Here is a 24,698-nt window from a genome sequence, read left to right as displayed (position 1 = left end):
TGCCGATTAGAAAGAAGCAGGGCGGTCCCCTTATTCTACAGGGTTGTCCAACTCCAAGCCTCAAAGGCCGGAAACATGTCGGATTTTCGGGACACACCTCATTAATATTCATGAGATACATGTGCGTACAATTATTCTAAATGTATGCAAATGCATTCTCATGAATATTAATAAGGGACAGTCTGAAAACCCATCAAATTCCGGCCCTCGAGGCCTGGAGTTGGGCATCCCTGGCTTGGGAGATCATTCGTATTCGTAGAAAAAGGTTTGTTTTTATTTAACACGTAGAGCGAAATTAACCCCTTTTCCTAAAACCTACTTTTTCTTACATTCCAGTGATAGCCTTACAGCCAATCGATATTAAACTATTCTACTCAAGTTTTTTAAGTGTATTGATTCAAGCGTTAAAAAAAAAAACGTAAGAGTATCAAAGCACTGAACAGGGTTCCAGCGTTAAAAGTGAGTCAGTCGAACGTGTACATCAACACCAATTCGGCAAAGCTGAGCAGAAAAAAGGCTCTCACAGCGCTTCTGAGACAGGGGCGACCTTGTGGCTTTCGCAGCGCTTTGTGCAGAACGTCTGAGCCCTTCGGTGCTGCACTCAAGAAAGTGCCAAGCGGAGCTAGAGGCGAGGTAGAGGCAGTCATCGGCAGTCTCTCTACCCTTTCTACCCTTTCTTCAGTGGAAGGACCCACCAAATAACTGTTCCTGGAGCGGAGCGGCGAGCGGAGCTAGAGGCGAGGTAGAGGCAGTCATCGGCAGTCTCTCTACCCTTTCTACCCTTTCTTCAGTGGGAGGACCCACCAAATACCTGTTCCTGGAGCGGAGCGGCGAGCGGAGCTAGAGGCAAGGTAGAGGCAGTCATCGGCAGTCTCTCTACCCTTTCTACCCTTTCTTCAGTGGGAGCACCCACCAAATACCTGTTCCTGGAGCGGAGCGGCGAGCGGAGCTAGAGGCGAGGTAGAGGCAGTCATCGGCAGTCTCTCTACCCTTTCTACCCTTTCTTCAGTGGGAGGACCCACCAAATACCTGTTCCTGGAGCGGAGCGGCGAGCGGAGCTAGAGGCGAGGTAGAGGCAGTCATCGGCAGTCTCTCTACCCTTTCTACCCTTTCTTCAGTGGGAGCACCCACCAAATACCTGTTCCTGGAGCGGAGCGGCGAGCGGAGCTAGAGGCGAGGTAGAGGCAGTCATCGGCAGTCTCTCTACCCTTTCTACCCTTTCTTCAGTGGGAGGACCCACCAAATACCTGTTCCTGGAGCGGAGCGGCGAGCGGAGCTAGAGGCGAGGTAGAGGCAGTCATAGGCAGTCCGCGGCATGTCCGCGCCCTGCGACCTTCCGAAAATGAAGCCACGCATTTCACGTGAAACCCCTTTACAGGTAAACCGAACGATCCCTATAGGTCCGCAAGAAGAGCAACAAGTGCGGCTAGCCTGCTCAGTGGAGCAAAGGCTACTAAGAAGTAATTTCAAAAGTGTCGATGGTTCGTCAATGAAACATCCGGCTACAAAACCGAAGGTCCCAAGGATCATTGCCTTGACACCTTCGGTCAGCGAATTCTCTGACAGCACCCTGTCATCCCCGAAATCCTGTTTTGATTTCGAAAATCCTTTCAGTGGGGGCCATCGTTCTCCATATGTATCATGCCAGACGCCAATGGAGCTGCTACCTAGTGCTGCGAAACATACAAATTCTATAGAAGCGGAGGCAGCTAACTCCCCGCATCTTTCAATTAACCAACACGCGTCTTCCTTGGACCCTTTCGTTTCTTCAGCTGGGAGAGGACGCTGTGTTGGTGAGCTTTCGGATTCACCGTTCTTCGAGGGCGCGGCACCTTCCTCAATTTCCCCGCCATCTGCTTCGCAGGTGTCTCCCCCCTCCTCCCCTTCCTGTACCGGCGTCCAGCCTGCCCAGCCTTCCCGCCAGGTTCCAACGATGGCGAGAGGTGCGGACGTTTCGGCGGTCGGAGGACCGCCGGCGTCTACCCTTGTGCTCGCAGCCTGGGCAGACAGTCTTGAGGGGGAGAGGCCACAGGACAATGGAGGTGAAACTACGATCACGAATTCAGAGACGCAGCCTCAAACACCGATATCGAAACTCTTTCCTCTTGGCGGCGCCGACGCTGCCCCAGGAAACGCTCTGTCTACTCCAGCGGCAACTTCCTCCGCTTTGGATGAGCCTGCAACTGATTTACCAGTGCCCATCAACAATCAGGAAAAAACTCTGCAGGCTCCGGTCAGAATCCTAGCCCAAATTCATGCAACCAATGATCATTTACCTTCAATAAGCCCACAAAGGGAAAAAAGACCCGAAAACCATTCAAGTGCCAAAAATCTAACTAAGCCTAGAGCAACTAAACCCTCCAACGTCAATACATCGAATGAACATATAGAGGAAACTGTTGAAGAACCGGCTTCAGAATCTGCCACAGCCCAAATAGCCGCTAAGAACCTAAAGCGAGATTTTCAATACAAAAAAAAAAACACAAAACCCTAAAAAGAAATATAAGAAAAAAGACACAGGGAAAAATAATCTACCCTGCCCATTGCTCTCATCAGCGTTAAAAGACTTCTTTAAAAAACAATGCAAAAGGAAACTGGACGAGGCCAATGAACTCTCGGATGCAGAAATCCTGGAAGCAATTCAGGACCTCTCCCCTGTCACCAAGGCAAGAAAAACAACCCTGCATGCCAATAAAGTAACGGATTCTCCAAGCGCCAACAAAAACGATTCTAATTTAAACAACGTTCTGAATAAGGAAAACTCCATTATGAAGATCCAAGTAGAAAAAACCAAACCGATTCTAAAAGAACCCAACCTAGACTCTATATCCGATACCCTGAAACCAGTGCAATCGCCAACACCGAAAGCGACTAATTTGGGTACAACGGAGGCTGCAAACAACACAAAATCTTCTACACCTCCAAACAAGAAAGGGCAAACTGGCATATCGATACCCCTAATCGCTGAACTTCCACTAAAAAACAAACCAGTCAGCAAAAATGCTCAATTACCTCCTTTAGTTCCAAATAACCGGCAATCTCTGGGGACACAACTAGAGCCGCAATTGTCGCTGGAACAACAAATGCAAAATCCAAAAAAACATGATCAGCTTACCCAAACAGATGAAAACCTACTCTCTCCAGAGTTATTGCCGCACTCCTCACCACGTCCACGTTCTCCGCCAAGGAACAGGAGACTCAGTGAAATACCCCCCCCAAATTCAAAAGACTCTCCTTTAAAAAAAAAACGACTTAGCAGCCATCATGTCGGCTATTACAATATCCTTAGCTCCGTTTGGGAAGCTTTACGAGAATATTAACGACTCATTAAAGGACAGCATCACAGTTTCAGCAATGATGCATACAAAGCTGATATTTGTAGAAGGATTTATCACTGCTTTGGAGCAAACCAATAAGAAACAAAGAGAAACCTGGGACCAGAAATTATCGATTTTGGAAGAAAAACTAAGACTGTTACAAACTGCTAACTCGGAAAGAAGTTCCCTGGATGAGAAAGAACCCCAGATTTCCCCACAAACACAACCTACGAAAACAGCACCGCTTTTTCTTAACGAAAAAAGTAAATTACCCCATAGAAAAACGGCGCCACAGAAAACGGGACCTACAAAGGCCAATTCCAAAAAAGAATTACCCCCAACGTCAAATCAACCATTATTGAAGCTAACAAAAAGTCCACAACTAGATTCGTCTAAGAGACATAATGAACCCATAATAGAGCCACCATCCTCTCTCAAGGAATTCTCTAAAGAGAGTAGAACTTATTCTACAGATGAAGCGACGGCATACGAAAAGGGATCACACGGCACTTACCATCCCATCCAATCGCCTCGGTCTGTCGAGGACTTCATCTGCCAAAGTTCACTGATAGATGTATCACAATACGAGGACCCAGCAGAAATTATTGATCTTGATACTGTAACGGGAGACAGCGACAGAAATCCCCATGAAACGCAATCGCCCCTACAAAAAGATGAAATAACCAAATCTGCACCAACTCACGTCGGCAAAGATGAGACTGACCCTCACCGGGCGGGTGACTTGAGCATTGACCAACTGTATGAAAAATTACAATCCACTAAATCTACCATCTCAAGTAAATCATCTCCTTATAAGGAAAAAGTGGCGAAAACCAAATGCCAACATGAACCCTTAGTAAGAACCAATGGCAAGATCCGTGATTCAGTGTGCCTTTTCAAGATCGAACAAAAATCGGCAGAAGACCACTACATGATCTTGAATAGAAGAACAGTTCTCAAAATTCTCAAACAGGTTGACATGCTCAACACACTAAAAACTGACGACTTTACGCTCATAGAGCCGTATCATAGAAATAAGCAAGCGAAAGCATATCTTCATATTAAGAATTCAGCGCTCCAAGCAATCCCCCAAGAAGCCTACGCAAAAGTGGCCGAAGAGGGCTTCACCCTGACTGAGATCTCGTCTCAAAAAACCACCAAGATCCAGACGGAAAGCAACAAATCCCCGGCACTAAAAAAATATAGATATAAATCACAGACTGAAGATTTGTACAGAGCAAGAAGACGAGGAAGAACTCCACCACGTTGGGATAAACCAGTCTATCACGAAACTAGAACACCGAGGAGAGTCCCATCTAGAACTGCTCATCTGAGACACTACCACTATGCTAATGAGAGAAAGGAAGGCAGGAAAGATTCAAGAAACCGGAAAGATCATAGAAGATCAACTTCGCCATCGCATACATTACCAGCGAGTCGAATCGAACAAAGACCACCATCTCCAGCACATTATCTACGCCCTAAATAAGACGTAGATCAGTCTACAACACACCGACATCCTACATCACCAAAGGATATGTGGTCCTGGCTCCGAAATGCCTTTACCCCAGGTCTAAAGAAATAGCAGCAAACAAGGGGAGCCTATTCAACACGCTGGCGACCCGAATTCAGAAATGAAGGCCAAATGAACGCTACCTTATCCATAGCGTCATGGAATACTAGAGGCCATATGCATCTAACTAAAATTGGCAGCTACAACCTGGGAATCCATGACATTATATGCCTCCAAGAAACGTGGCTATTGAATAAACCGGCACTTGATGGATATAACATCGCGATCTCGCCGGCGCTAAAGGGGCCTTTTGGCAGACCATCCTCTGGCCTCCTGATAGCCATCCGGACTGGGTCTAATCTACAAATCATCAAGACAATCGTAGCCACCTATGCCTTCTTGGTAGTGCTAGTAAGAACGAACAGCGAAAATGACTCCGAAATCTGGGCAATAATTAATACCTACTGGAATCCTCAAAGAATGTCATCCGCTAAATTCTGTGATGAAGCTGCCAGCACCATCGACAAAATAATGATTGAACACAAAACCTCTAATATTCTTGTCTGTGGAGATTTGAACTGCAACTGCCTAAAAGCGACTGATTCAACACCAGCATCAGAAAGCGGAACTCTGTGGCTTTCGCTAATGAACTCAAAAAACCTTCGTAATGCCGCAAATGTCAACAATCAAGCCACTATTCCAACATGGGAGCGAGGACAATCTATAGCAACTCTCGATTACATCTTCGTTGCAGAAAATATTTACTCAAGCATTGCGTCTTTCGAAGTAATCAGAACGGAAAGCAGTGACCACAACCTGTTAAACCTCATATGCAGAGCCAAGAGATATGACCAGCTATTCTATAACGTCCCGGTTGAAGTGAACACGCAGCTCTCTCGTTTGCGCATGAATGTCAACGACATCAAACACTTGAGTGACGATTACGAAGCTCTCATCACGGATAGTAAAGCCAACGACGCAACATACAGGAGTAGCTACATTCCTCTGCTCCTGCAGTACAAAAAACCTCGGAAAGGGTTAGACAACCGTAGTGAGAACTTTACCCACACTTATAACCGGACTTTAGTGATCAAACGCCGCCACCTAAGAAAACTAAAAAAAGTTGCAACGATGATGAACTCCCCTAGCACCTGGGAATCTTACCATCTCGAGCTCAGAGCATATAAACAGTGGCTAAGAAACAACAGATCACTACTCTACCAAGCTGATGCTGAAAGCATGCTCACGATCATAGCTAACAAGAAAACCCGAGAATTTTGGAAACTGATCAACGAAACGAAACCTCATCCAAACTTGCCAATGATAAATGCTGTGCCGGAAGAATGCTGGTTTAACCATTTCTCTAAATTGTTTGACCATCCTCCCCCTGACACTGAGAGGGCATACCCATCAACTAAATCCGACTGGGTCGACCTCTCCGATACAGAAGATATCAAGTCAATTATCATGAAACTGAAACCCTCGCGTGCTCCTGGACCAGATGGTCTAGCCAACACCGACTTGAAGCAGCACCCAGAGGCGTGGTCAGCAGCCCTGAGCCTGATATTTAAACACTGTAAGGAACGAAGGATAATCCCGAGCTCCTGGACACAAGCAATTATCGTCCCGATATTCAAAAAGGGTACGAGAGAAGACCCCTCCAATTATCGTCCAATTGCTCTATTAGATGTCATCGGAAAAGTTTTTGCCACCTACCTCTTGACCCACTTTCGGACCTGGATAACAACATCGCCAGCTATGGACCCTCTCCAAACCGGTTTCCAAAAAAATGCTAGCACAGCAGCAAACTTAATGATCCTAAGTATCTTAAAAGAAAAAGTCTTACTTGGAGCACCGAGAATCTTCCTTGCCTTTGTAGACCCGTCTCAGGCTTTTGACCGAGTAGATAGAGCCAAACTGTGGGCCAAGCTGAAAAACTGGAATTGCCCGGGCCAGATTCTTGACCCAATCATCGCTCTTCACACGGATACTCACATATCAGTCAGGCTAAACAACAGTGGACTACTCTCCAATCGAGGAGTCAAACAAGGTTGTCCTTTGGCTCCAGCTCTTTTTATTTCTTTTCTCGGTGATTTCCAAACTTCACAAGAACCAATCAGATCGTTTCCTCCGAAAATAGGATCCACAACGGTTGCTAGACTCCTATATGCAGACGATCTCATCATTTTAGACCACACCCAGGTGGGTCTCCAACGACAACTGGACAATCTGCAAAAGTACACAAAGGAGAACAATCTGGAGATTAACAACTCAAAAACAAAAATATTGATCTTCCAAAAACAAGACCGTAAGAAAAAAGAATCATTGAAGTGGTTTTTGAACCAATCAAAAATCGAGATAGTACCCTCATTCAAATATTTGGGTGTAACTATCGATAGTTCGAAAAAATCTCTCAGCATGCAGAAAATCCTGTGGCGTAAAACCAAAAACTTAACAGCACAATTACGCGCAGTGGACAGAAAATATGGCAAATTTAGTCTTCTTCCTGCAATTCAATTCAATAAATCCAAAATAATTCCAGCCTTGACTTACGGCATGGACGCAAATCTCTCCATTCCTAAGACCCTATGGGCAAAGCTAGAAGGTTTCATCTGGAGAACAACTCTAGGCCTACCTAAATCGACAGCAGTGGCTCCTATAAGGCGCAAACTCGGCCTGCTCTCTCTGGAGGTGGTAGTTGTTATTGAGCTCGATCCAGCTCAATAAGAAACTGCGGAACAAAGACAGCTGGGAAATATATAAAATGATCTCTGAAGAAATAGCGAAGGGAACCAACAAATCCGTTACCAACTGGGCTGAGAAACAAAAGCGTATGCTGCAAGAAATAGCCTGCTCAGAAGAGGAATTAATTCAAAATCCCATGAGAATAAAATCTAAAATGGAATGGTTGGACTGGATAAAAACCAACGACAACTCAACTGCGAACAAGCTACTGACCCACCTGCCACCAATTTATAACAAATTGAAGCAACCAATGGAGTACTGTTTGAAATATCCGTCAAAGCGCCTCATGAGAACTCTACTCAAAGCCAGTTTAAATCTCCTACCGACTCAAGAGGTTCTAGCAATTCGGGCCGCATCGAAAGATAAATCCTGCAGACTGTGTGGAGATTCTCAATCTACAGAAACAATCAAACATCTTTTGATGACTTGTCCCTCAATTGACTACGAAAGAGAGACCTTTCTTGGCCCTATACTAAAATCTTCAAATTTAATCGACCACAATGTCTGGTGGAATCGTCTGATCACGGGAGCAAAAACTAGATGGCTAATAACGGCTTCTAAACTAATAGACATTGCTCTGGAGAAAATTCTGCAAAAAAAAAAAAAAAATTTTCAGCAATCGAAACTCTCAATCAATCAGCGGTATGAGCAAGCCAGCGCACACAGAAAACGGTAGACTTCTCTTCTTTTTCCTTTTTTTTTCTTTTTTCTTTTCTTTTTCTCTTCAGTTAACGACAAAGAAAGACTTTTCTTCTTCTTTTTGTAAAAATCTAATTTTGATTAAACACAAAATAAAAAAAATAAAAAAAAAAAGAAAGTGCCAACCGCAAGCACAGAACAACATGCGAGGTACCCTTCCTTGCTGCCCCGAGGCACACCACTCAGGTCCACAGACCTGTGGCCACCAGGCCGCCAAGCTCTGACGGCCAGCCGGCACTTCGCAGGGAAGGCCAGCACCAGCCAGTGCAGATCCTGCAAGAAGGGTGAACGGACAGCCAGCCGGCACTTCACAGGGAAGGCCACCACCAGCCAGTGCAGATCCTGCAAGATGAGTGAACGACCTGATGGGTGAACGGCCAGCCGGCACTTCGCAGGGAAGGCCAGCCAGTGCAGATCCTGCAAGATGGGTGAGCGGCCAGCCGGCACTTCGCAGGGAAGGCCAGCCAGTGCAGGTCTTGCAAGATGGGTGAACGGCCAGCCGGCACTTCGCAGGGAAGGCCAGCACCAGCCAGTGCAGATCCTGCAAGAAGGGTGAACGGACAGCCAGCCGGCACGCCACAGGGAAGGCCACCAGCCAGTGCAGATCCTGCAAGATGAGTGAACGACCTGATGGGTGAACGGCCAGCCGGCACTTCGCAGGGAAGGCCAGCCAGTGCAGGTCCTGTAAGATGGGTGAGCGGCCAGCCGGCACTTCGCAAGGAAGGCCAGCACCAGCCAGTGCAGATCCTGCAAGAAGGGTGAACGGACAGCCAGCCGGCACTTCACAGGGAAGGCCACCATCAGCCAGTGCAGATCCTGCAAGATGAGTGAACGACCCGATGGGTGAACGGCCAGCCGGCACTTCGCAGGGAAGGCCAGCCAGTGCAGGTCCTGCAAGATGGGTGAGCGGCCAGCCGGCACTTCGCAGGGAAGGCCAGCACCAGCCAGTGCAGATCCTGCAAGAGGGGTGAACGGACAGCCAGCCGGCACTTCACAGGGAAGGCCACCACCAGCCAGTGCAGATCCTGCAAGATGAGTGAACGACCCGATGGGTGAACGGCCAGCCGGCACTTGGCAGGGAAGGCCAGCCAGTGCAGATCCTGCAAGATGGGTGAGCGGACAGCTGGCACTTCGCAGGGAAGGCCAGCCAGTGCAGGTCTTGCAAGAAGGGTGAGGCCAGCACTTCGCAGGGAAGGCCAGCCAGTGCAGATCCTGCAAGATGGGTGAGCGGCCAGCCGGCACTTCACAGGGAGGCCAGCACCAGCCAGTGCAGATCCTGCAAGATGGGTAAACGGCCAGCCGGCACTTCGCAGGAAAGGCCAGCCAGTGCAGATCCGGCAAGATGGGTGAACGGCCAGCCGGCACTTCGCAGGGAAGGCCAGCCAGTGCAGATCCTGCAAGATGGGTGAACGGCCAGTCGGCACTTCGCAGGGAAGGCCAGCCAGTGCAGATCCTGCAAGAAGGGTGAGGCCTGCCAGCCGGCACTTCGCAGGGAAGGCCAGCCAGTGCAGATCCTGCAAGATGGGTGAACGGCCAGCCGGCACTTCGCAGGGAAGTCCAGCCAGTGCATATCCTGCAAGAAGGGTGAGGCCGGCACTTCGCAGGGAAGGCCAGCCAGTGCAGATCCTGCAAGATGGGTGAACGACCTGATGGGTGAACGGCCAGCCGGCACTTCGCAGGGAAGGCCAGCCAGTGCAGATCCTGCAAGATGGGTGAACGGGCAGCCGGCACTTCACAGGGAAGGCCAGCCAGTGCAGGTCATGCAAGATGGGTGAAGCCGGCACTTAGCAGGGAAGGCCAGCCTGTGCAGGTCCTGCAAGAAGGGTGAGGCCGGCACATAGCAGGGAAGGCCAGCACATAGCAGGGAAGGCCAGCCAGTGCATGTCCTGCAAGATGGGTGAACGGCCAGCCAGCCGGCACTTCGCAGGGAAGGCCAGCCAGTGCAGATCCTGCAAGATGGGTGAACGGCCAGCAGGCACTTCACAGGGAAGGCCAGCCAGTGCAGATCCTGCAAGATGGGTGAACGGCCAGCCGGCACTTCACAGGGAAGGCCAGCCAGTGCAGATCCTGCAAGATGGGTGAACGGCCAGCCGGCACTTCACAGGGAAGGCCAGCCAGTGCAGGTCATGCAAGGTGGATGAAGCCGGCACTTAGCAGGGAAGGCCAGCCAGTGCAGGTCCTGCAAGAAGGGTGAGGCCGGCACTTAGCAGGGAAGGCCAGCCAGTGCAGGTCCTGCAAGATGGGTGAAGCGTGCACGCCGGGCCATCTGAGCCGCCGCAGCTGTCCCCAAAGCACATGATCACAGGCAGGGATGCATAATTGCACAGCAGGAGACCACATGGACGACTGTCTGGCCTTAAGCGCTGCAGACACCTGTGCTCCCATCTTATAGGGCCGTGGCCTACAGGACCCTGGGGTTCCCTACTTGCGTCCCACGGGTATCGTGAATTCCGTGAACACGCAGCCGCCCAGAATCCGCTTAGCCCAACGCCAGCCATCTTTGCGAACGCACACTCAGCGTTTCCGTCCGGTCCAGATTAAGGCTAAGCCCATTTGCTTCCATCCCGGGGGGGATTTATGCCAAAGAGCTTGTCGGGGATTATATAGTTGTGTCAGGGATGCCATGGAAAGAGACACAGAGCGTTGTGCCATCAGCATGTGGATGGCACTGCAGGCTGGGTCTTCGGGTGATCAGGCCCGTTTGTTGACCCGGGCGAGGTGGGCGACTGCCCGGGGCGCAATCGCCCACTCTGGTGAGGGCTCGATTTGCCCTGTGGGCGCATTCGCCGTGGGGCGAGTTGCTCGAGTAGAGGAGGCAGCTGCTGACACTGCCTCTGATGTCTGATGGGCTCTCGTCCGGTGCCGGGGCAGGCACCTAATGTGAGCCCATCAGCTACTCGAGCAATCGCGCACAAAAGACCCCCAATTGACATCCCCGGCCCGTCAGCCTTCTGCCATTCAATCCCCGCTGCGGCGCCAGGACCCCCGCCGCTAAATTTCAGTAGCTGCAGGGGCCACTACCAGACTCGGTGCCACAGCGGGCGAATGATGAAACAACAACCCACGGGGAAGTTAACTCCTTTTTCAATCATGGTTTATATTTTGTTCCCTAAAACAAGGGGGCACAGGTTTCATGCAGCATCTAAAAGTGAACGGAAAAAATAAAAATAAATGCGCATTACCTACGTGAGCATGGCAAAGAAAAAAAAATAGTTACATTTTGAATAAGTAAAAGAAGGTGAACTTATCCACTAAAATTCAGTCTTCCAATGATTTCGCTTAATGATCTACTCCCCAGTAATGCGGCCCGAGCTTGAGAGGACGCATCTGCGGGAATTTAGCATCCATTTTAGGGAGATGAAACCCATTTTAAAAAGTAGCCCCTAGTTTTCCATGTTGACGAATAGAACCTTTATGAATGCCCCATAGTCAACAGTGTTGAAAGCCAAAGAGCGACCTGGGATGACTGATGGTGCCCACACACACATAGCATCAGGCTGCACCTGAATGGAAGTTCACTTTGTGCTACAAGCAGCCTGCCCAATTGTTAGTCCGATGGTAAAGTGTGCAAAGAAAGGTTGAACAGTCAATGCGTAAAACGTATACACAAGCCAAAAACGGTTGGCTTTGCCAATGTTTTTAACAGGACTTTGCTGATGGACACTCACCGTGCTTACACATCGTCTGGATGAAAGCAGACCTGGTTAACACATTTTTACTACTTCCAGCTCAAATTAAGTCATTAACTATCAGAAGACTGCTCTGAAAAAACACTGGCATGCACTTTGAGTGCAAAGTTTGATGTTAAGGCTTGATTAAAGAGAGCTGAAAGAGTTTCCTTCTTGCTCAGTACATTGACAGGACAACTCTAGCGTGAACCAGACGACTGAGTCCTTTCGCCAGTACTGCCATAGCACCTAGTACTTGGCTTGTTCACTTGGGGGAGTACACGTGGATGCTTTGTAAACACACTATTCTTCCCTTATTTTGCCAGAAATTATCCTCGGTAACACCCAGGTATTTTATGATTACATCAAAATGTGAGGAGTGATTAGCTAGAGGAGCAACTCATGAGGGAGCCAATAACCAGAGGGGTGATGGGCCATATGAACCAAGGACCAGAGGAGAGCGATCAACCAGGTTTCCCAAGACCAGCAGGGCGACTGAGCAGAAAAGAGTGACTCACAAGGGAGTCATGGACCAGAGGGGTGACAGAAAAGCAGAGCAACTCATAGGGGCCTTGCTGCCAAGTGGCGGGCCCATGCTATACGTGACGCCATGAGCCAGTCCTGGATTTTCACTTTGCATGGTGCTCCTTCTAGGCCCATACTTATAATGGGAAGAACACAAATGCCAGTCCTAGCAATTAACAGGAGATGCCTGGGATGGTTCAGTGTCACGAAGCACATGGAAATACCTGGCAGTTATGCAAGGGAGCCAAGGACCGGAGGAGAGTGACGAATCAAGGACCAGTTGGACGAAGGACCAGAGAAGCCAAGGATCCAAATAGCCAATGATGTGCTTTTATAAGTCACACATATAGGGAAATTAAAATAGACACTAATTGCTCGAAAAATAAAAGGCTATTTTAATAAAAAGTTCTTGAATCACAATGTAATAAAACCTGTTTCATGTGTACAACAGTGATTTATTGACGTTGGGTAGAAGTTACTTAACCTCAGGGCATAGTTTGGGAGTGGCGAGCATGCCAAGCGCGGAGGGGGGTGCAATTTAGTGTTTCGCCCTGGGCACCAAATGGACTAGAAACTGCCCGGCAGGTGATGGCGCCCAGCTGCCAGGCGTAAACAGTGAACAATAATGGGGTGAGGGCGGAGCCCCGAGAGACCCCGCAGGCGAATCAAAGTCACGCTGGCTCATCTGTTCAGGCCTGCCCTGCAGGAGTAAGAAGAAGCTTGCAAATACCCCAGGCCCCGGGCCGTGCAAAGTACGGCCCGATAGAGGGCCTGGGGGGTTAGGCGCGGGGTGGGGCGAGATGGCACGAAAAAGCATGGGGAGGGGCAGCCAGTTGGCGCCACTGCCCCAGCGTTGCCAGGCAACAGCCCCTAACAACAGGCAAGGTGTGAGGGGAAATCTGCAGGGGGGCTGGGCAGGGCCTAGCCCCCAGGATAATAACAAAAGGACAGAGGGGGTATAAGTATGGCCAAAGGACAAGGGAGAAAAAGAAACCAGGCAAGACGCTCACCTCGTACGGGTAGGCGGTCTTGGGACCTGGGCAAAGGAGAAGGAAGCGTTTTGCCTCTGCTGGCTTTTCGTGTCTTTTTTCTTTCTTTCCCACTACAGCTGAGAGGACTGCAGCGGCGGCTGGAGCAACGGGCGGAGGGTCTGGAAGGAAGGAGCTGCGGGCGGCGCCCACGAAACAGGAGCGGCAGGAACAGGACCTAGAAGCCCACCGGGAAGCAAGAATCATTGAGGGCAGGAGCAAGGAGCCCGAGGAGGACTGAATTGGGGTGCGTGCCATAGGAAGTCTTCTTGCTCATACTACTTCATGCCAGCCATTCTCCTTCGCTTTCTCCTGAAGTCAAGCTGCCCGTCCACATCGGTGCCATTGGGAACGCTGCCGTGTGTGACCTCTTCTGCCAATTCGGGAGTGTTTCCCAACAGCAGCAATAGCCACCAGTGGCTCAAGTGGTAAAGGCTTGGTCTTGAAACGCTGGAGACCTGATTTCTAATCCAATGTCCGGAATCTCCTGTGCCTGGTTTTGGTCTTTAATCAATATTCACAAAATAGGAACTGCAAGTCCCAGGATGCACCGGGATGCCAGCTGTAAGTGTCACTCCTGGGGTATAGTGGGCTGAGCAGGGTGGAAGTATTTATTGAACTCATTTCTTGGCCGCCCCTGAGAATGTTTGCAAAGTCACAAATACTCGTTTTCGTGCGTGGTAGCCACATTTGGAAACAAACAGTAGTTTTAATGAAGCTGAATTGCAAAAGGATGTCCACTCCCTAATAACAACCCGGTATTACCCGATCGTCTATTTCGTTTATACAGCTTTTTGGGTAAAATCAAACCATTAAATATATACATACAGACCGGGAGACAGAACGCGCACACGAGCAAGAAAGGAAGGCGGGTCTGCAACATTACACCAGGAAATCGGCAGAGCTGCGAACACAGAGCCCTCGTAGCGCAGCAAGCAGCGCGTCAGTCTCATAAACTAAAGGTCATAAGTTCGAGCATCGGAGAGGGCACAACATTTTTTTTTTTTTCCCTAGCTACGGCTCAGAACAAACATAAAAAAGGAGGCGGGGCTCACGGAGGACACAAGGAGAGCGGGAAAACCCGATAAGGATTTTGCCCGGACCAATAGCACAGCGAGTGGGGTGCTTGCCTTGCCATCTGTGCAAAGCCTGCTGAGACAGGTTTGAATCCTGCCAGGACCAAACTCAGCCTTTCATACTTCTGAGGTAGATAAAATGCACGCCACACGCTATGGGTAGTAATAAGCAGCGCTCAGATGCCTGAGGGTTCGTAGCGCTATATACATGCTAAGTTATTATTCACAGGCTGGCCGGCAAGGTTACTACTCAAAATACAGGCGACCAGAGTTCAGATCCCACGATAGGTGTGTCGTTAGTGTTTTTGACCACTTTTGTCACTTTGGAATTATTTCCGCAGAAACATGAGATTAGACCTCCAAAAAAAAAAAAAAAAAAAAAGCCCTCGGAAGAGCATCAGACAAAAGAAGAGCAACATAGAGAGGAAGATCCCAGAGCAAAAGAGTGTGAGGCAATGGCTGAAGCAAGCGCTAGAAGAGCGCAGGAATTTAGCGCATGGGCTAAAAAAAAAGAAAGCAAAAAAAAAAAAAAGCACAAAGGGAATATGGAGCACAATGGGTACTGGACCTGATGCAGAAGTGCAGAAGGAGGAGAAGGCAAGGGCAATGTCGCCTTTGCTACTAGAGGAGTCCAGCCGCAGCGGAGATGAGGCAATAATACCACAAGGCCAGAAACGGGCGAGGGAAGTAGCAGAGGGGCCACAGGAACAGCCGGAGGAGCCCAAGACGAAGCAAAAGAAGACCAACAAAAAAGTAAGGAAACAATTGATAATAACATTGGGGAAAAAATTGTCAAAATGTTGAAAGAATGCATAACGGTTCAGGGTAAGTCGCCCAGAGCTAAAGAGGGTAAAGAGAAAAGATGAAAAAACCGCAGGGCCGAGCAAACGGCAGTAACATCCGACGAGGAGGTGAGTAGCGAAGATGAGGAAAGAGAACATTTAAAGGCTTGGGTGAGATGGAAGGGGGTAATACGCAAAGATGGACAGAAGAAGACCAGGGCAGAAGGGGCTGGAGGTGGTCAGGGAGCTGTTGGTTCAGGCACTACAGGCAGCGGGGTACCCATCACGCAGGGGGATGGGCAAGAGGTGCTACCAGGAGCTAAAAAATCAGAAAAGGAATATGGAGCACTGTGGGTGCTAGAGCTGATGCAGAAGGAGGAGAAGGCAAGGGCAATGTCGCTTTGCTACTAGAGGAGTCCAACAGCAGCGAAGAGGAGGCAACTATACCGCAAGGCCAGAAGGGGCGAGAGAGGTGGCAGGTGGGCCACAAGAACAGCCGGAGGAGCCTAAGAAGAGGCAAAAGAAAACCAACAGAAAAGGTAATGAAAAAAAATAAATAAATAAAATAAAATTGTTAAAATGTTGAAAGAATGCATCACGGTTCAGGGTAAGTCGCCCAGAACTCAGGAGGGAAAAACCACAGGGCCGAGCAAACGGCAGTAACATCCGACGAGGAGGAGAGTAGCGAGGATGGGGAAAGGGAGCACTTGAAAGAAGACCAGGGCAGAAGGGGCAGAAAAAGGTTGGGGCGAAAGGGGTACTGGACATTCTGCGGAAGTAGGACAGGGCAAGGGAAAACGTCACCTTTGCTGAGTGAGGAGGACAGCGGCAGGTGAGGGCACTGCCACCAGGACAGAAGAAAGATTGGAAGCACATCGCAAAGAGAAGGGGCAGCCAAGAGTGCAGGGGCAGGTCCAATTCCACAACCAAAGTAGAGAGCAGCAGGGGGGAACAGTGGGATCCCTGGGAAGCATGGGTAAAACGGAAAGGAGTAATAGTTAAGGAGAGAGTTAAGGGCTCTGGCGTAGAACGGGCAGGCAAGAGTGCAGGGGCAGGTCCATTTCCACGAGGTGACCCAGGGGAGACGGGACACAGCCCTCAATAGGCACCGACGGTATTGCAAGAATACCCAGAGGATGGAGTGGCATTGTAAACTTAGCAACAAAGGTCTTGAAGGTATACAAAGCATTGGGGGGGGATGCATGAAAGGAATACGAGCGGGAGTGAGAAGGAAATGAAAGGTTACCCGGACAGAGGGTGGGACGAGGAGAGTTTTAATCGGTACATGTTTAACGGTTTAAAAGATAAAGGGGACCACAGGATCCACAGTTCAGGAGGGCAACAAGAATAATGGGAAAATAATGATAGAAGAAAAGACAGGGACAACAGGGGATACGTTAACAACGACAAGGAATCGTTTGAGGTCAGGGGAACAATACCTTTGGGGCAGTCAATAGGGGACACAGGGAGGACGGCAGAGTAGCAAAGTAACATACCACCCACCAACGGCACAAGGGCGTGGCAGGGGAGATATCGGAAAAACATAGCTGGGAGCATGGAGCATAAGCAGAAGGGCAGAAAAGGGGGAATTCCAAAGTGTTCAATAAGAACAGTCATATGGCAATCGCCTACCAACCAGGAAGAAAAGATGGCTCTGGGGCAACAGTAGGCAATCGTACGGCGGAGAACGCCCACACCAGGGAAGACATGGGTTCCACGAGTAAGCACCAGAAATAATGAAAAGGTTAGCCATAAGGCTGACTAGGGGAAGGAAAATATGGCCACGCATATAGCAGGGGAAAATAACGCCCATACCGGGAAAGGCATGGGTTCCACGAAGAAGCACCGGAAAGAGTGAAAAGGTTAGCCATAAGGCTGACTGGGAAAGGAAAATATGGCCACCTGTATGGCAGGAAAATAACGCCCATACCGGAAAAGGCATGGGTCCTAAGAATAAGAGCCGGAAAGAATGAAAAGGTTAGCCATAAAGGCTGACTGGAAAGGAAAAGAGGGCCACGTGTATGGCAGGAAAATAAACGCCCATACCAGGAAAATCATGGGTTCCACGAATAAGCACCGGAATTAATGAAAAGGTTAGCCATAAGGTTGACTGAAAAAGGAGATTATGGCCACCGGTATGGCTGGAAAATAAACACCCACACCGGTAAAGGCATGGGTTCCACTGGAGGAGAAGGGAAGGTTAGCAACAAAAAGATATCCGAGAAATAAGTAAAACTAAAGGAAACAGGGCGAGTCAAGGGAAACCTGGGCAGGAATGCACAAAAAAGTTACGAAACAGGTAAGCAACGCAGAAAGCACGTGCAGAATGTAAATTTTTAGACGGGTGTAAAAAGAAAATGAAGGGAAGGGTCAACAACAAAAAATATGTGAATCCTTGGAAGGGGCTTTTTGGCTAAAGGGAAAAGGTAAAAATTGGGAGGCAGCACATCTAGACGCAGCTACATACACCGCGAAAATAGCAGGGGTAATAGACCCAGCAAACAGCCCGCTAATAAAGTATGAGTTGAAGGGTTGGGGCTAGGCTGAAGGTGCAGATAAAAAAGATGCGATAGCATATTAAAGGGCCTGTAGAATAAGGGAGCCAGTAGACCGGAATACTGTAGCAGGGGATGGCCTGGAAAGAGGGAATGTTAAAAGGGGATCTAAAGGGATCTCAGGCTGAGGGAAACAGAGATTTTCATGTCAACAATAATACCACATAGAACATAGGATGGGGCATTTTGCAGACACTAATTTGAAGGCATTAGAGGAGAGGGGACGCAGACACGGGTACTTTTGGGGGGAACCTGAGCGGCCGAGGCAACGCCCACTCAGGTGTGGCGGCACGTGTCCAGGAACGGATGCCCGAGGGTAACCGAGACTGACCAAGGAGAAGGCTGGCATTGCTAACCCTGGACACGGTGTGCCCAAAAGCACAGACACATGTTGTTATCATGATTCTTGTTTGTGTTATTTTCTGTAGAAAATAAATGCCAACGGCCAATCATTTTTCCACAACAAATCTGTCTGTAAGTCATTCCATAGTATAGGAGGTAGAAAACAAGAGCAAGGAGAAGCCCACACTGCACAGCCTATGCCCCAGGCCCCGGGCCGTGCAAAGTACGGCCCGATAGAGGGCCTGGAGGGGTTAGTCGCAGGGTGGGGGCGAGATGGCGCGAAGAAACATAGGGAGGGGCAGCCAGTTGGCGCCACTGCCCCAGCGTTGCCAGGCAACAGCCCCTAACAACAGGCAAGGTGTGAGGGGAAACCTGCAGTGGGGCTGGGCAGGGCCCAGCCCCCAGGATAATAACAAAAGGACAGACGGGGTATAAGTATGGCCAAAGGACAAGGGAGAAAAAGAAACCAGGCAAGACGCTCACCTCGTACGGGTAGGCGTCTTGGGACCTGGGCAAAGGAGAAGGAAGCGTTTTGCCACCCAACCCACCCTGCAAAACTTCAGGAAGAAGGAAACGAGCGGAGAGAGGAGCAGGAACGCCGAGTACTTTCTTCGGTACACGGTAGAAGAAAGTCGTAGGCGGCACGTGTCCAGGAACGGATGCCCGAGGGTAACCGAGACTGACCAAGGAGAAGGCTGGCATCGCTAACCCTGGACACGGTGTGCCCAAAAGCATAGACACATGTTGTTATCATGATTCTTGTTTGTGTTATTTTCTGTAGAAAATAAATGCCTACGGCCAATCATTTTTCCACAACAAATCTGTCTGTAAGTCATTCCATAGTATAGGAGGTAGGAAACAAGAGCAAGGAGAAGCCCACACTACACAGCCTAAGCAGTTATGCCAACGTGTACCAGATCCCGTAGGCTGGCCGTGCCCAGTGGTGTGAAGGGGCCAGGAGGGCGGTAGCACCTCTGTTTAGGACCCTCAGTGCGCCCTACCCCCAGCGCTCATTAAGTGGATGTTCTGCTGCTTGATCGCACGCGAGGCCTGCTCGGGACCTTCCCAGACACTTGCCTGCTTGGAGTGCCCGGTCTCGCAAGCTTCCATGCAGGCGGTGCTCCGGTGCACGCCATGTCTCCTGCCCAGGGGAAGGCAGGCTACTCTACTGCAAGGCTACTCGCGTTACTGGACCGCCTTGTTAAAAAGAAACCATTACTAAATCGCCCCCAGCAGCAGGACCACCGGGACAAAGGGGGGAAGGGAGAGAGTGCGCGTGTGTGTGCGTGTGTGGGGGGGCAGCTATCAGGTGTAGCCATGTCCAGTCTTAATGGCAGCCGCATAAAAGGGGACAGAATTGTATGCATGCAGGTTTTACAGAAAGCTCGTACACCTCAAAGCTTCACACCACGAATTGCCTGATGCTGGGGGCAAACGTGTATGGGCGAACACACAAACGCACAAATTACCACCTCAGTAACACGAGTGGCCACGTAATGCGTGTGTGCTGCACCAATAGAGGGCCAGCACTACGGCTGGCGTGGTCCATAAGGCTTGATGCCGGAAGGCATTTCAGCCTTGGACCACGCCAGTCGTAGTGCGATTCCAGCGTTCCAGCTTACCTGCCGCTTACCTGCCTGCCTTCCAGCACGTCTCCGGTAAGTGGTCTGTTTGTGTTTGTGTGTTGGGTTTGTTTTGCTTTATGTTTGTGTGTGTATGTTGAGATGCGGGGGTGGGTGGGTGTCAGATGTGTATGAATGTTTGGATTTTAATGTATTTTGTGTGTATGTTGAGATACAGGGGGGTGTGTGAATGTTTGGGTTTGAATGTATTTTGTGTGTATGTTGAGATGCGGGGGTGGGGGGGTCGGATGTGTGTGAATGTTTGTATTTGAATGTATTTTGTGTGTATGTTGAGATGTGGGGGGGTGTGTGAATGTTTGTATTTGAATGTATTTTGTGTATGTTGAGATGCGGGGGTGGGGGGTGTCGGATATGTATGAATGTTTTGATTTGAATGTTTTTTGTGTGCTGAGTTGTGGGGTGGGGGTTCGGGTCTGTATGGGTGCATGTTTGTGTGTGTGCCGAGTTAGGGGGGTGGGGGGTTCGGGTCTGTATGGGTGCATGCTTGAGAGTGTGTGCTGAGTTGGGGGTGGGGGGTTCGGGTCTGTATGGGTGCATGCTTAAGAGTGTGTGCTGAGTTGGGAGGTGGGGGGTTTGGAGTTGGGGGGGTTCGGGTCTTTATGGGTGCATGTTTGTGTGTGTGCTGAGTTGGGGGGTGGGGGTTCGAGTCTGTATGGGTGCTTGTTTGAGAGTTTGCTGATTTGGGGGGGTGGGGGGTTCGGGTCTGTATGGGTGCATGTTTGTGTGTGTGTGCTGATTTGGGGGGGTGGGGGTTTCGGGTCTGTATGGGTGCATGTTTGTGTGTGCTGAGTTGGGGGGTGGGGGGTTCGGGTCTGTATGGGTGCATGTTTGTGTGTGTGTGCTGATTTGGGGGGGTGGGGGTTTCGGGTCGGTATGGGTGCATGTTTGTGTGTGTGTGCTGATTTGGGGGATGGGGGTTTCGGGTCTGTATGGGTGCATGTTTGTGTGTGTGCTGAGTTGGGGGGTGGGGGGTTTGGGTCTGTATGGGTGCATGTTTGTGTGCTGGGGTGGGGGGTTCGGGTATGTATGGGTGCATGTTTGTGTGTGTGCTGAGTTGGGGGGTGGGGTTCGGGTCTGTATGGGTGCGTGTTTGTGTGTGTGCTGAGTTGGGGGGTATGAGGGGTTCGAGTCTGTATGGGTGCCTGTTTGTGTGTGTGCTGAGTTGGGGGTGGGGGGGTTCGGGTCTGTATGAGTGCATGTTTGTGTGTGTGCTGAGTTGGGGGGTTCGGGTCTGTATGGGTGCATGTTTGCGTGTGTGCTGAGGTGGGGGGTGGGGGGTTCAGGTCTGTATGGGTGCATGTTTGTGTGTGTGCTGAGTTGGGGGGTGGGGGGTTCGGGTCTGTATGGGTGCATGTTTGTGTGCTGGGGTGGGGGGTTCGGGTCTGTATGGGTGCATGTTTGTGTGTGTGCTGAGTTGGGGGGTGGGGTTCGGGTCTGTATGGGTGCATGTTTGTGTGTGTGCTGAGTTGGGGGGTTTGGTTGGGGGTGAGGGGGCCATGGGGCATAGTGTTTGGTTGGGGGTGAGGAGGCCATGGGGCATAGTGTTTGGTTGGGGGTGAGGGGGCCATGGGGCATAGTGTTTGGTTGGGGGTGAGGAGGCCATGGGGCATAGTGTTTGGTTGGGGGTGAGGGGGCCATGGGGCATAGTATTTGGTTGGGGGTTAGGGGGCCATGGGGCATAGTGTTTGGTTGGGGATGAGGGGGCCATGGGGCATAGTGTTTGGTTAGGGGTGAGGGACATGGGGCATAGTGTTTGGTTGGGGTGAGGGGGCCATGGGGCATAGTGTATCTAGGGTCAATAAAATATATATAAGTTAATTAAACAGGTGAGATACAATAACTAAGTAAAAATGAATTATAACAATGGAAAATGTGTAGTACAAAATGTAAGTTTGAAATGCAAATAAAAATCGTTACCCCTCAAAAACATTCTTTTTCCATGTGTTTAGTACAAATTGGGGGTTTAAAAAGCCTCCTGCCACGCCCCGCCTACCGCCCTGCCCACATTTACTTTTCGGCCCACCATAGCCCTCATGTAAGGTACTTTCGGCCCTCTGTCAAAATCAGTTGTGCACCCCTGCTCTAGAGCCTTGGCAGGCTTCTCAAAGGATTCCTGCCGAACACAAAAGTCAAAACAGGACCTCCCCCACCCTGCACGGCAGAAGAAGGACCAAAAAAGGACAAGCAACCAAGAAATGCCGAAAAAAGAAAACAGATACCATTTTGGGTGCATTACCGTGGCTGGGTGCACAGCCTGCGGGTAAAAATGACACTAAAGTCGGTAGAACACGCCCACCTCCATCTAACCCCATATCCATATCCTAAATGATATGGGAGAATACGCTGCATATGACGTTTTAAGAACATTTCCATCAAAGCCTGGATCGGAGATCGATATAAGGCATACTCCCCCTGAAGAATGTTCTAAATCATAAGAACAGAAACATGTTGGGGTTATGAAGACTGCCTAGCCAAGATGGATTTTTAATTAGGTCTTAAGTAGTTTTTAATGTATTTAGGCACTGTGTCACTGGGAGTGGTGGTGGATATTGCATATTAATGTGTTCATCTTTCTAACAGCACATGAGATATCTATGCAGCGATACATATGAGAAGTAGTTTGCAAAGATGTAATTATGTGAAACAACAATTTTGTGATTTTTTAATTGATGATTAACAACCTTTTCCAAATAACACGTTTTGATAATGAATAAAATAAAACTTGTTTCACTCATGTGATTAAAAGTAATCACCGTCCTCTACAGTGGGGGATCCTAGCCCTTTTTTGATTTCTTTGAGTGCGGGGTTCTTTGGTTAGATAGTGTGATCACCCCGGAATAATCCCACACTTATCCGGGCCCCGCGTCCTTGTTATGAGAGTATTCTGCGAGCTCTACCTGTAGCTGGTGTATTGGAATTGGTTATTCTGCGATATCAGACCTGCACAGGTTTCATAGGCCCTGCTTCCTCTGTTAGTTAGAGCCTGTGGATGGCGCAGTCAACATGAATTATTCCGCAAAGGTCTGGCCTGCAAGCCTTGCATTTCCCATGAATTCATCTGGGAGTTCGCCCTTACCTGTAAATGGTGTATTTTGGACTCGTTGTTCCGCAACATCTCTTTGTGTCGCTCAATTTCCACTTCGAAGCCGCACATCTGGTTGTGTAAGATCTGGATGCTCTTGTTCTTTTCCACACTTTCATTCTGCAGTGATGCCACCTGGGGGGGGGGGGGGGAACAAAATCTACAATTATTTGGCACGTCTGACCCACCTGTTTCCGCTGCCCAGGGACAGTGTTGAGGTGCAGAACCCGGGTCTGAGGAGGATCAGCCTGGATAGCAGGAGCACACTTCTCTTCTGGTTGTAAATTATAATGCTCCCTCACCACTCTGCACAAACACACATCATTGTTATGGATGTATGCAAGTTGACCTTTTCACAATTGACCGCGGGAGAAGTGACCTTTTCACAATTGATCGTGAAATGAAGGTCAATTAGGACATATATGTGGGGGAAACCGCCCACTCAATCCAAACCCCCCCCCACAACTCCCTACCCAATCCCATTATATTATTAATTACCCCACACATATATATATATATAAGTAAAATAAAGCAAAGGGTCAATTGTGCAGAAGGTCAATTAGGACCACTATTATTAGGTCAATTAGGACAAAAGGTCAATTTGGGTAATACATTGTAATCGCTGCCACTGAACCCTTGCGCTGCACAGAATGCATAAGACGGGTGCTCTATAATACCTCATCTCGCCCCTGTGCCCCACCCCGGCATTCTGCAGGGCTGAGAAGCAATCTCTTTTGAGTTGGCAGGAGCCGCGTTGGAAAGATACTCTTCAGACGGGGCATTTCATGCATCTGGGGAGGTGGCACGCTGCATTGAGGCACTCTCAGATCTCTTATTAGGGTTTGGCCAAAGGTGACCAAGTGGGTGCCAGCAAAGTCCGCAACGGTCAATACGATGACGGCCCGGAAGCTAATGCATAGTTACCAAACACCATCATTATTCTTGGTCATACATATCACGCTTAATGCCGGACTCCTCCAGCTTCTGAGTGCGGGACTGGGTATGGAACTCATGTTACAGAGCATTGGAGAGTTCCTCAGGTGGCCGCGTGGTCTCTGAGCTTCCCTCCCGGTCTGATGGGTTACTCCACATTCCACCGCTGACCACTGGTTTCCAAGGTGAATACGCAGGGAAGGTTTGGGGCAGCGCTTGTTTTGGGGAATGTTCCAGTTGTATGTCAGCTACCACCTGTCCAGATGACGGCCATATTGCCACATTTGTTAAGTCCCATTGACGAGGACAGCTTTTTAGGGTAGGCCGGTGAGGAGGGTGTTTCTTCCAACGATGGCCTGGACTGTGGCTTGGGTGCTACTGGGTAGGAACAGAAGGAACATTTAAGGGAGGTGGGAGAGCTAGAATCAGGAGCTTTGGGGCATACCGTTAATGCGCTTTTTGAGCGCGAGTCCAAGTGCAAGCTATGGGATCTGGGGCAGTCGGGGAGGGCCAGCAAGAACCCACCAAGCACTCAGTCAGATTTGGGGGCCATGGAATTGCCGTTTAGGAGGACACCCTTTATTTTGGCTGGGTTGCAGATGATGTAAGTGCCTACGTTCAGGGTCTGTTCAGGGCCAGCGAGGATTCCATAGGCGGGTGGGCTCGACGACGACACTCTATGATAAGGTTGGGCGCCATTGACCTACTGGTATATGGAGATGGCCTGCGCTGACATGGTCTCCAAGTAAAGGTTGGGCATCCCGCTGAGAGGATGGCACCCTCGGGAAAC

General features: G+C 49.7%; 1 protein-coding gene across 3 annotated transcripts in view; it reads right to left on the bottom strand.

The window, feature by feature from the left end:
• Nucleotides 1-24,698, bottom strand: part of TRAF3 (TNF receptor associated factor 3) — a 460,451-nt gene that overhangs the window by 41,464 nt on the left and 394,289 nt on the right. For all 3 annotated transcript variants that reach the window (XM_069638108.1, XM_069638107.1, XM_069638106.1), the window contains exon 9: nt 22,970-23,110. In XM_069638108.1, the coding sequence (XP_069494209.1) occupies nt 22,970-23,110 (141 nt within the window). The remainder of the gene's footprint in view (nt 1-22,969; nt 23,111-24,698) is intronic.

Source organism: Ambystoma mexicanum, chromosome 14 (genome assembly GCF_040938575.1).
Source record: "Ambystoma mexicanum isolate Mex_15411 chromosome 14, UKY_AmexF1_1, whole genome shotgun sequence".
NCBI classification, from domain to species: Eukaryota; Metazoa; Chordata; class Amphibia; order Caudata; family Ambystomatidae; genus Ambystoma; species Ambystoma mexicanum.
The sequence above is the reverse complement of the archived record's forward strand: the minus strand, read 5'-3'. Positions and strand labels throughout refer to the sequence as shown.